The sequence below is a fragment of the Psammomys obesus genome, unplaced genomic scaffold, assembly GCF_907164565.1.
Source record: "Psammomys obesus unplaced genomic scaffold, mPsaObe1.curated_primary_1811, whole genome shotgun sequence".
Classification (NCBI taxonomy): Eukaryota; Metazoa; Chordata; class Mammalia; order Rodentia; family Muridae; genus Psammomys; species Psammomys obesus.
In genome coordinates, this window is record NW_026596057.1 from 19,309,781 (window position 1) to 19,323,151 (window position 13,371).

A 13,371-nucleotide genomic window follows, 5' to 3' on the forward strand; every position below is an offset into this window, starting at 1 on the left:
CACCCTGCCTCACAACAAAACAAAGCCAACCAAAAAGAGAGGCGAGAGAAATGACTCAGTGTTTAAGAATCCAGGGGGCCTGGATTCATCCTCAGCATCCATATGGTGGCTCACAGCTGCCAGTACCTATAGTCGTAGGGGATCCACTACACTCTTCAATCCTCTCTAGGCATCAGGCATGCATGTGGTACAAAGGCACATGTGTGAGCAAAGCACTCAAACATATAAATTTTAAAAAATTAGTAAATGGGAAGATGGTCAAGAGTGCTCAATTCAGTGGTTTAAGAGTGCTTGCTGCTCTCCCAGAGGGCCTGAGTAACTTCTTTGCATTGTAGAGAGAATCTCCTGTGTACTGTATGGAAGCATCACCACTCAGTAAAAAGCTGATGGCCCATTAGGTGAGGCAGGAAAGAAGGAGGTGAGAGTTCTGTCACCAAGAGATGAACTCTGGGATAGAGTGAGAGGCCGGAAGATTCGCTCCAGACTCTGAGGGAGATAGACTCATGAAACCAGGAAGTAACCAGCCGTGTATCACACATAGAATAGAATAAATGGGTCAAATAAGTTATGAGCTAGTGGGGGAACAAGCCAAAGCTTATGGCCTCGGCATTCATTACACAGACACACACACAAACACATAAACAAAAATAATTAAAATAAAAATTTAAGAATAAATAAATAAACACTCCTCCCCAAAATAGAAGTGGACATGGTGATAATCCCTCTACTCAGGAGGGAGAGCTTGAGGCAGTGCGATTTCTGTGAATCGGAGGCCAGCCTGAGCTATGAATACCAGACAATGAATACCAGACAAACCAGGGCTATACCAAAACACTGTCTCAACCAACCAACCAACAACCCACTTAAAATTTTGAAAAGCAAAGCAAAGCAAAACTAAAAACTATGCCTTCACAGAAAGTTGCAAAGAAGTGAGGAAAGAGTAACTGAATTCCACACCTCCCTGAATACCGACATATTTATAGTACAGTATCAAACCCAAGAAACTGATGTTGGCATAGCCCACAGAGCTTACTCAGATTTTACCACTTTAACATGTTAGTCAGAAATAAATATATCATGTTAATGCATTTTTTTTGTTATAGAAGAAAATGGCAGACCTTTTCAGAGAGGGTATCTCAGCTTGCAAAGATGTTACTATGTCAAGAACCAGTACACAAGTTTTTAATGACTTTTAAATATATTTAGTGTATAATAAATACGAATAACTCAAAGTTTTTTATTTTTTCATGGGCATTAATGTCTAGAATAGGAAGACAGAAAACACACTAAACATAATTGTATCAGCTAAGATTGCAATGAATGCTATGAAAAACATCAAGTAGCTTGAGAAGTATAATCCAAGAAGTTTTTTTAATTTGGGTGGTTAGAGGAAGCTTTTCTGAGGAGGGGAAATTCGAGCTGAGGTGGAATGATGAGAAGGCAGAGACATGTGAAAATCTTTAGAAAAAAGATCTAAAGATTTTTTGAAAATTATCTTGGAAATTATTGATAATATATCACAAGAAGGAAACATGGGTGTGCCTGTGGCTTGCCACCTAAACTCATGCTGAAATATAATTGGCTAAAAGCATTTTCACAAAGTGGCTGGGCACTTCAGAGGTTTCTGGATCATAGAGGCTCTACCATTAAGAAGGGATTAATATATTCCCTCACTGCACCATGAATTGGCAAGACATAGCCATGGCTCTCCTCTTTCCCCAGCCTGTTTGCCTTTGCATGAGCCTGTTTGCTCATTTTTCCTGCATCAGTTGACTCACATGGAACAGAGCACTCTACCAGAAACTCTGTAAGTTTGGACTTCCTAGCTTCCAGAGCCATGAGCAAATTACTCAGGCTCAAGCATTCTGTCGCAACAATATAAAATGAACTATGACAAGTAAGGGAAGCAAAGCAGAAAAGCTAAAATATATGTACGCAGGGGATAAATGGTTGAGGTTAGGATAGGATAAGAGGCTTCTACTCATTGTATCATAAGAAGTCACTGGAAAATTGTAGACACAAGAGAACCAAGATTAGATTAATATTTAAAAGACATACTCTCACGACCATCAGAAGAATGTTTGGGACAAAAGGTAGGAGAGAAGAGAGATTTTATCCACTAAGAGTCCGTTGCACTGGCTAGGTTGATACTGATGGGGTTGGGGAGCAAGTGGACAGAGTTCTAATTTGTCTATAGAAAGATATCAACAAGTTTGCTGTTTGAGCAGGTATGGGAGACAAGAAAAAGCTTTTGCTTAAAGCTAGAAGATGATAATTCTCTAATAACCTTTAGAATTATTCTTTAGCCTGTATAGTGCACGTATTGTTTAGGTAGAGGTGGAAAAGAAACGATTATATTTGTAAATTTGAGTGAGTGGTTGTCAGTTGCTGAGTAAAAGTTAGTATTGGAAATATAAACCTGGGAGTGATTACTGTCTGAATTTAAGAGTTTGACGAAATTAACATGAATGATATTATGGTATGCCAACTTATAGATACAGTGGAGGAACAGGGGTACTCTGTGCAAAGGAGAAAGACTGGGAGTACAGCAAACTCGGGTGCCACGGTGGTGTGTATGTGTGTGTGTGTGTGGACAATAAAGACAGGCCCTTGGGTTGAATGCTACTAAACAGCCAGATAAGAAAATGTTAGCCAGGCACTGGAGCTCATACCTATAATGCCAAAAGTTGAGGTGGGATTGCCATGAGATGGTGGTCAGCCTGGGTTACAATATGAAACCCACAATGTGAGACCCTATTTTGAAAAATAACAAGGCAAACAACATAAAAAGAAACATGTCGCTGGTCATGGTGGTGCAAGCCTTTGGTGCCAATATTCAGATATAGAGGCAGGTAGATCTCTGTGAGAGACTAGTGTGATCTACTTAGAGAGCTGCATGCCAACCAAGACTGTACAGTGAGACCCTACATTAAAAAAAAAAAAAAGCAGGAAGAAAGAAAATAGTCGTTAGAAGAGTGGCTGAAAATAAGCAACTTGGTGCAATTATGTGGAACAGAAAAGTACAGGAGAGCGAACAGATGGAGAGTGACTGTGGAATCTAAGTTAGATATAAGGGGAGGAAGGAGCTGAGAGGATGGTGCTGCCCCAGGCCTGCTTTTCCCTTGGAGTATCCAGGCTCCATTGTGTACTGGATGGGAGACTTGGAGTAAGTGATGTTTAGCCAGGGTTTGGCAGGATCTCCATTGATGTGAGTGTGGGAGAAACAGCCTTCTCTGCAGGCTGTTTTCAGTGAAACAGCTCTCCTTATTGCAGGTGAACAAGGGCTATATAGACCTTGGGGAGTGGGTAGAGGTTTTGGGGGTGAGTGTACATCATTGCCTGGGGCTGAGGTGCTGGGAATGCTTCATTTGCATGAAGAGGAATTCCAGGCCTCCTAAACACTGGGCAATTAGTCTGACAGTAAAGGCATATTTCACCCATATCATGGTTATGAAAGTACACAAGACAGTGGTTTAAGGATAACAATTCAGAGATTTCAGTGCCATGCAAACGTATAAAGGAACACTTAAAATTTATTTTCAGAAGTTCTCAATTATTAAATAGTATAAAAATAAACAAGCATTTGTTTTAAGACTTCTTCTTTGTATAAATTAACTTAAATACACATTTCTTTAAGGCGCCGTAACAGTCACACACCTAACCTGTATTTCTAGGTTCTGTCAACAGGTTGATATTCAAGCTGGCTTGTTTAAAGAAAAAAAAAAAACAATGACATTAAAAATTTCATACAATTTTTTCTGAAGTTGATTATTTTTCCATCTTAAACTTTTAAAGCACATAATCTTTGAAATGTTTTATAATTTCTTTGTAATGAAATAAATTTCTGCTTTCTCATCATAAGACACTGTCAGTTATTTACATAAATATCATAAGTATAATATTATCTGTAATCCATTCTTGATTTATAAGTTCTAATGCCTATAGCGCTTTGAATACATTTTCTTAGTAAATTAAGTTTTAGCTAATTAATAAAGCACCTACAGGGACTTCAAAATATCTAAGTGACAGTCTTTATAACATGTTTAGGTGAGACAATGTTCTCTGTAGTCTGCTTTATGGGTAAATTCCAAAGGTCTCAATTCTAAGTCTAAACTTCTCAATATACCATACAAAATTTTTTAAAGGCATCTCATCATTTTGTTTGATTATTTACACAGTAATTCAAAGAGGTAATCATAAAAGGCACATTGATTCTGACATAACTGCAAAAACAACACTTACAGGCTTAAACATAGTTTACAACAACAATAAAAGTCATAAAAGACACAATTATACTCAATAAATTAAGTAATATACAGTACCTCAGCTGATAATAAGATGCAGAAAACGATCATCATTATTGTTTTATATTTATTCCTATTACCCAGAGCTACCCATTAACTGACTTTGTTTTTAATAAGAAACAAATAAGTTTTAATAAGTTCTTGTTCTTCAGAACAAGAACTTAACTCTCTTGTCAACACCCCCCTATATTTCTAGCATCTTGGTAGGGGCTTTCTGTATAATTAATTATAGGTAGAAATTTCTGCCTTTTGCCTACAATAAATTTATTCCCCCAAAGGGGAGCTACATAATAGTCCTGAGCTGAGGTTTTCCTGAATGTAAAACTTCAAGTAGAGAAAATATTAACAGAGGTTTAAAGAGAGAATATTTGGCATTAAAAACCTGGAAAACAGTTTTAAAAAAATCAGAAAAAAAAAACACAAAACAAAAAACTGCAGTTTCTCATAGTAAATGACTACAGGAAAAGCAAATGAGAGATGCAGCATGCTGGACCCACACATTGCACCGTTTTAAGTCCATCTTGGAAAGTCATTAACCTCATAGAAAAAAAACCTGCTGAGTACCAGGCCAGCATCACACAAGGATCAGAAAGTGTCCTTCAGAAGTTTAACCCCAAATGTGATCTTCCACTTGAAACCCTTCTTTGTTCTTGGTTATTCTACTTGTAGAATCTTTTGTTGCAATAGATTTTGCTGGCTACTACTCACAAACAAACTCCTTAAAGACCATACTTATACTTTAAGATAGAACACGAGGGTTCCACCACCTTCCTACATGGGCATTCTGACTTACAAGGAAGGTCTAATTGTCATGGTAATGAGCATTTCACTATTACTGAGAAAAGAAAATCTCTGGCCTAGTGTTTTAATCATCAATCACAATATGATTTCTACTAGTTATATTGGTCTGGGCACAAGACTGCCAGCTTAAGAAAGTAAGAACTTTCAAAAGTGATTCAAACTCTGAATTTAGAAAATTCAAATTAATTGTTTCAAGATTGTTTTAGAAAACAAAATCATTGGCAGTATGTGCCTTAAATGTTCATTTAAAACTGAACCATCTTGTTTGATGAGATAAAGACATGCAAAATTACTTTAAAATTCCACATTAAGCTGCTCCTAATGTAGTAAGGAAGACAGTAATAATCAACAGTTTAGATACTTGCAGCATTTTTCATCTTGTAACAGCATTTAAGTATTCAAACATCTTTTCTTTGTTCTTATTAAAATATGCCATGAGCTGAAATTCAAGTAATCAAAATTCATTTTTTTCCCACTGGCTTATGCAGAAGAATGAAAGCCATTCCCCCCCCCTTTCACTTGAGGGCATCATATATTTAAAGGACAAACACATGAATCTTCACAAATGTAACATTGTTCCGGAACATTGCCTTCTGTTATAGAAGATGTTAAGTGAGAAAGGCATTCAGTATAAATATTAAATAATTAAATTAAATTGTTCACATAAATAAATAAATACGATCCATAATAGACTTCTACAGCTCAGTTGAACGTCTTTTGATCAGCACTGTAGGGTTGATGTCATCTAGTCTGGAGTGGGAGGCACTCGCGTTGATGGTGGCTGTTTTGGTAGGCTGTGGAGCCTGCACGCTGAATGAAGTGAAGGGACAGCCCTTCACATTATTGCAGATGAGAGACTGAATTGAGGCAGTGTTGATGATCTTAAAACCTGCTTCTCCTCCAAACGTGCTTGGCTTCCAGTACTGAGGAGAGCAGATGGGATTACCCATAAGTCCTTTCAAGGAGAATGGTGCTCCAAGTTCTACCATGGTCTCCCCGAAGATGGCGTCTGGACGAGGCTTTTCCACCAGCAGGGCAGGGTACAGCTCCATGGCATCGATGTCACCGTAGAGGGCTTTCAGCTCGGTGGCCATTTCCTTCTCTCCTGGAAGGTGAAGAAGATAGAGATACAGACGTGTCAAACAGAGAAAAGTGAAAACAGTTCTGGGCGCTGAGTGCAGGTTTCCCCTGCTCACTAGCCCGCTGTCATTCCCTCTCCTCTCTCTCTCGGTCAGCTTAGTCCTTTTCTGTTATCAGAAGAGGAAGATAGTTCATCCCGTCACTAAATTTGCTCTCCCCTCTCCCATTTAATCCCTGATCCCTTTTGAAATTTCAGAAACCATCTCTCACCTGTAAGTTCTTCAAATGATGTGTAAGGCTTCAAGGAGAAACGTTTGCGGTATTCATTGAGAGACTGGTATTTCATCTCTCTGCTCTGGTCAATGGAGGCCTTTGCCACCGCCTGTACTGCGACTGGAACGTTCCTACCCCCGGCGACCTGAGGGAAGTGAGTAACGCCATGAGATTCTTAGGGATGTGGCTGTGGCCTTCCGTCTTGACCTCATCACCTCTAGTCTGTAACCAACTTGTCTTTTTACGATCAGAAAAAAATAAGCTGAGAGACAAAAGTCTGAATGTATACTTTTGTAATCTATCAGATGACCGAAAGCTTTTTAAAATACTAGTTTTAAGATAGACATGTGTCATTATTTGCTTGGTAATTGTAGACTAAAACCAGAGCCTTTCGAAAACCTTCCAGTCTTCACGTTTCAAGAACCAGTAGGTCATCTGGGCCTTCTTTTAGTAAAAGGAAAAAAAAACCCTATCTTTCTGACAGAAGTCCTGAAGCTACTGACCAGCCCGCTGCTGTTGCTTTTCAGGAACGGTGCTTACCCGACCAGCAATCTGTCTGGTGAACGACTCGACGAACCGCGCGAGCCCATGCTCCAGGAGGATGGAGTTGTTGTAGAGGAACTGTTTGAAGCTGTACTCCTCCTCCTGGATGTGAAAGGTGTCGGGCAGCAGAGGGTGCCAGTGATAGAGCGTGTTGAATTCGGCGGCGATGCGGTTCTGATACTGGAACTGCTGGCTGAAAAGCAGCTCCGGGTCAAACTTGAGTTTGAAGTGGTACCCGCTCAGGTGCTGCACGTAGTCTTCAATCACAATCTTGATGGTCTCTCCTGTGGTGCGACACAGAGCGTTTATTCCCCTTCCTGACTCACCGTGGGTAAGCGGCCAGCCGCGTTCCCTCTCGCTGTTCACGGGAGAGAGTCAAGGACCTTTCCTCGGGGAGATGGCCCCACACGTTTCCACTGCTCACCTATCAGAATGAGCCTGCTGGTCTGGAACAACCGCTCGTCCTCCCACTCGGGGTGCTCCTGCTTGAGCACGTCGCACACTCGGTTGTGCTCCCGCAGCCAGATAGTAGCATACATCATCAGACCCGGCACCAGGCCGAAGACTTCCTGGCCCACAGCGAACCGCAGGTGCTCGGGGATGTGGGGCGGGTAGATCATCTCGGCCTGGGTGTCTCTCACTGTGGGAGGGTACACCTCTCCATCGATGAGCTGAACCACACAGCAATAATAACAGAGTTAAACGCGCGCACAACTAACGGTGTTAAAACCTAAGTCTAAACAGCAGGTGAGAAGTCCTAAAATGTACGGGAAAGTACCTGATATTTCAGTTTTCCATCCTTGAAAAGACGCAGTTTATGTTGTCTGTCTAGAGTTTCACCGTAAATGTGATTTAAGTCCACCTAGAAAATTATGGAGAAATTTCAATTTACTGATATCTTACTATCATTTGTTATTAATTTTTAAAAATTTTTAATTTTATTTTTTTATATGTATGAAGGCATCAAATCTCCTAGAACTGATTGGAGCTATAGCTGTGCACTAAGATGCAGGTGCTGGGAGCTTAGGCTGCAAAAGCAAGTGTTCGTAACACGGAGTTATCCCAAGTCCGACAAAGGATTCTTTCCTGGCCACAAACTTATTCTACAATAAGTTGTCTACCGGAGCTACAAACCTGCATATCTTTTTATGTCAGTGATATTAGTATCTTATATTAAGTATGCCATGTGACTCATTAGAACCGTGATAGATATTTTTATAGTATTTAAAGCAGCATGATCAGGGTACTTTTTTTTTTTTTTTTTTATGGAGGGCAGGGCCTCTGCTTCAATGGCAGAGTCCATTGTCTGAAAGCACAAAGCCCTAAGGTTCACTTCCCAATGCTAACAATAATTAATAATTTATGCTGGAAGATATAGCATTTCCATATACCAAAACTTTAAACTTAAAATGTAAGAAAAATTACATTAAATACTTTTATGTGTCTGTTTATTTTTACTAAACTAGTAAATGGAAGTGGAACACTCTATTATGATTTTAGTAGACATGACATTTGCACAAAGCAAAGAAAAATGGGTGTGATTTGTTTGGCCTGGCGAGATGTCGGCATTTCCTAAGGATTTGCTTGAATGCTGAGTGAAGCCCACTTACTCCATGGCCCAGTCCTCTGGTGAACCCAGGTCCTCGCTTCTGATCTGTCTTGAAAAACTGATGGGTGAAATGCTGGGCAAAGAATGCAAACATCATGTTTGTGCCTTGGGGATCAGGGATGAACTTTCTCCTTAGAAGAACTTTTTCTACAACTTCTTTTGAGTCAGGAAGCTCCTTATTTCCTAAAACACCAGAACCTTGAGGTAAAAATCCATTCACATACTTGTTCAAGCAAACAGAGTACTGTCTAATTCATTCGTTACTTATAACATCGTCTCAAAGAGGATCACAACGTCAATAACATTGCTTTGCTTTGAGGCACAGTGTCGTGCTTGTACCCTAAGCCGGGCTGACACTGGCTCTCTGGCCTTGAGCATATGGGTGAACCTTCGCCTTACAGATTTACCAGCAATGAGTTATCTCACCCAGACTACATATTCAAGTTCTAAGATATTGGGGGAACAATTTATGGAATAGTTTTAATCAACTTTAACTAACGTCAATTCTATTTAGCACAGTACAATAAAATTAAGACATCATATCAAAATGAAGAGCTGTTTTTATGGAATAGATTTACACTGTTAAAAAGCCTCTCTGGACAACCATGGTAAAGCCAAAACCACTACAGTTTTAAATAAAAGGCAGTCTGAGGTCAAGTTTTCTAGATGCACATCCAGCCCTCAGTCCAACTGCTACCTCTCCGTGCACTCACCTTTCACACCCATGGGAGTTGGGCAGTCATTGGCTACTGGAGGAAGGACCCTGGTATAGTAGGAGAGGTTGGAGAAGGCTTCCCAGTTCTTGTAACCATAGTGCACATTGTAAGTTGGTGGACTGTCAATCAAATGTGATCTGGCTGAAATTTTAAGGAAAAAAAAATTATTGGCCCTTGTATGAAAACACAAGTGAATGACAATTACCGTTGTGCAATGTGGAAAACACAGAGGTTGGATTTAATTCAGACCAAGATACCCTGCTTTACGATGATGACCCTTTCAAGGGCAACTGAAAATGCATCTTCAAGAAAGCTTCAGACCCACAGAGGACGTTATGCTCCAGTAGGCTTGATTTTTCAGATACCACCCCCTCCCTATTCCGTATCTGATGACCGATACAGTCAGGCATGGCCCTCACTTAGAACTATAGAGCGTTATTTCCCCTTCTGACCCAAGCCCCAATCAACCATTTGTTTTAAAGGGTGCTGTGTGTTCATAACAATTCTGTGAGCCATGTGTATTCAATAAGCAAGGGAACCACGCTTCCTCCACAGGAATAAAGGTCGGGGGTCATCAATAGAATCCAGACTAGTGGCTCACATGATAGTATTTTAGACATTTTTTTTTTGGGGGGGGAATAGATTAGGTATATTTCAAGCCATTTTGGGAAGGTTGGGACTATTCATTGGGGTTGAGTTTCTAGAGCACATTTTTGTCGGAGGCTACTGGAAACAAGGGAGGTTATTACTTACATGTCAACACATATCTCATGATTGAATTTCGCAGGAAGGGAATGTTATTCACAATGTTCCAGACTCCCTTGAAGTGGGTCAGGATGTAGTGTACTGTGTTTGGGGTGGGTTTCAGCAGCAATTTGATCCTTGTCAGAAACTCAGCTGGAGGGAGAGGAAGCAGGAGGGGGAACTGAGTAGGCGCCCCTTTCCACACGGAACACAAATCTACAAACTGATGGTTAACTGTATGTGGCCCCATTTCAAAGGAAGAAACCCCAAGAACAACTTACGTATGGTACAGTTTTCACCGTAGAATCCTGTCCGGGTACAATCACATTTATACTGGTCAAATCCTACGCTCATACATTCGCCGCGGTTTTGACATGGGTTGGAACAGCAAGGATTTGCTACATTAAAAAATAATAATAATAATAATAAGATTGCTTGTCAGTCACTCTTGGCTGTAGAGGCTGCTTAACTTCATAGCTCACATTATCTAACATTATCACAGTAACTTCTCAGATGTTCAGATGAGAATTTTTAAGTTGCACTTTAGAAATTAAAATGGATCGATCTTGTATATTTGTCAAAATTCAGTGTAAAGAAAAAAATCACAGTAAAACAGTCACTTTTAACATTTTGAATAGCTTTTTTAAAAAAACTGTATTCCGGACTTTCCTGTGGGCAGAAAAAACCCCGGCAGGTATTTAAAGCAATCACTCCTATTCAGTCATCCACAGACATGCACTTCACAAGTATTGATCAGCAACTGTCTTGCTTTAATGGCAACCTGCAAACTATTATGGCTATTGGTTTTTAGCAAGTGAGAGTGGCTCTCTGCTCCGTTGCATAATTGGCCCCTAACCTGAGAGGCGGTGGCAAAACCCTGGCCATCCTTGCAGTCCCCGCGGACTCAGGTGGTCCAGATTCTTTGCCCCTGCGCAGCAGCAGCACTGCGGAGAGTGTGAGCCAGAGGAGCGCTGCGGGCGCCTTGGGGCGTGGGGTCACTCACCTGCACGGCAGAGCGCCAGGGCGACGCAGAGCAGCACAGCTCGGACTAGCATCGCGGAGGTGGCGGCGGCAGCGGTGGCGGTGACGGTGGCGGCGGAGCTGGCGGGACGCAGCGCTGAAGTCTTCCTGGGCAGACTCTTGATATTCCTGAAGCTCTCCGCTCGCAGTTTGACAACTGACTGCTAACGGGGGAGAACCTTGCTTTTAAGTCTGTGAGGTTCCCCTCACCCACCCACAACGTGACGTTGGTGGGATGACGCTCTCTTTCCGCCCGGTCTTTCCCCCAACCCCCAACAGCTTCATCCATCTCAGTCAACGAGTTGTGCAAGGCCCGACCCACGCATCGGGAGACCAGGAAAGCCGGGAAAGCTCGGCGGCCGCAGGTGGTGCCACGGAACTGCGCCACTCTCCCGCAGCCCTGCCGGTCCACTGTGCCCGCGTCCACGCTGGTTCTTTTTGGGGTCCCTGGCTTCCTTTCGGTCCTGCGCTCCAGATGAGGTCCGAGGAGCGCGATGTCACAGCTTCCCCTCCGGGGATCCGAGGTCCCAACGCAGGGAATCCCCGCGCCCGCCCCCAACTGGGGCGCAATCGGACGAGCGTGCTGTTCGGAGCGCGCGCACAGCTACCGTTTTATTTAAATTTATTTCGTGTTTAATGAAATGAGAGGGCTGACGTCAGGGACCACATCTGTACCGGTGGAGTTAGCGTGAATTCTCTCACAGTAAAGACCCCAGTCCTAAGGTCTGCAGTCCCATCAGCCCCAGGCACCCTCACTTCTTAGAGACAGATGCTGAGCTCTGCTTCATCGGAATGCTAAGTGCCCAAGGCATTGCTTTAAAGTATTTTTTTCCCCTCCCTGTTCTTACATAGTATCATTTCGGTCAGCAAATCTTTTCACAGTACATAGTGAATAGCTCTAAAAAGAATTCTGTTTTTCAAATGTACTTTTTTTTTTTTTTTAACCTTTTGTGTCCCTCTTTTCAAGAAGGTGTATTATGGCGATGAATAAAAAGATAATACTTTTTTTTCCGTAACTGGCCTTACTCTGGCTAACTTTAAAAAGCTTACTTCGTTCTGGAACATTGTTTGATAAGAAAGTAATTGCATCGAAAGGTAATTTTTGACAGCTTTGAATGTCATTCTGCTGTGTTTGGCAGGGGCATGTGAGGCTGGAATAGTGAAAAACGAGCAAAATAAGAAAGTGAGGCAACTAAACAGTCAATTAAACTGACAGCCTTAGCATGAATGGAGAAAAAGATGACACAATCTGAAATTAAGCTATATTCTCAGGAAAATTAAGCCAGGAAAATGGTTTGAGGAGCGCTGGGCAATAGCAAGACCCCTGCTCAAAACAAAACAAATATAAGGAGAGAAAAATAAAACGACGGGGAAACAGAAACATGAGAAGCAACACTTAGGAAACTATACCAAACACCGTAATACATGGAAGTCGTGCAAAAAACAAGAATAAAAAAAATCATGGAATTTTTTTTTAACTGTTTGCTTCATGAGCATGCTAATTTGATTCTACATGAGACATAGTGACTAAAATTCCATGTCACCCAGGGCCTTTGTTCTAGTCATGTTTAATCATTCCATCTATGGCACTCCCAATTTTTTTTTTCAGTGATTCCTGTGTGAAATTTCAGCTAAATGTGCAGACTGTTTCCTTTTTGGTAACTTCTGTAAATAGTTCTTGTTTTCTGTTTTATTTTAAATGAGTGGATTGAATGTGCTTGAACTGTGAGTTTATTATCTAATAAACTAATATACTAACATCAGGTAGGAAGCATATAAAAATCCATACTCTTAACTCTTGGCTGTATACTCAAATCTTACAGCGTAGTCTTGAATTGGCCTTGAGTGCCCCATCCTCTTCTGATATTAGTTGTATACCTACTACATTGAGAAGTGTATTCTGATGTTTGAGAAGAGATTATGACAAAGGGGGAAAAAAGAACAGTGGATGTGTCCATTGTTCAAAATATACTTTGTTAGTGTCCAAATGTTTTGGAGAAACCCCCCAAAAGAAAAAAAGGTAACATATTAATATCTTTGAGAGCACTCTGTTGCATTTTACTGCTGTCTTCTGCTACTTGAATTTTCAGAAACCCCCCCTCCCCAAGATGCTAGGTAGATTTTTCAGTAGATTTTACTTCTAGTTTTATATGTTCTTATATAAGCACACATGCAGTGTTTATATTATATATAAATTTTATGTATGTACTGGAAAGAAATGAAATTTTTTGTGTGTTTGTTTTTCAAGACAGGGTTTCTCTGTGTAGCTCTGGCCATCATA

At 41.0% G+C, this 13,371-nt stretch overlaps 1 protein-coding gene across 1 annotated transcript; it reads right to left on the reverse strand.

Moving 5' to 3' along the window:
- Positions 1-3,560: 3,560 nt before the first annotated feature.
- Positions 3,561-11,233, reverse strand: Ptgs2 (prostaglandin-endoperoxide synthase 2). Its single transcript, XM_055624514.1, has 10 exons — positions 11,074-11,233; positions 10,352-10,468; positions 10,080-10,223; positions 9,324-9,467; positions 8,612-8,793; positions 7,780-7,863; positions 7,426-7,672; positions 6,999-7,285; positions 6,456-6,603; positions 3,561-6,210 (listed from the first exon to the last, which is right to left on the reverse strand). Exons 1-10 carry the CDS (start codon positions 11,123-11,125, stop codon positions 5,801-5,803), a joined length of 1,815 nt encoding a protein of 604 aa, XP_055480489.1. The 5' UTR covers positions 11,126-11,233; the 3' UTR covers positions 3,561-5,800.
- Positions 11,234-13,371: the final 2,138 nt, after the last annotated feature.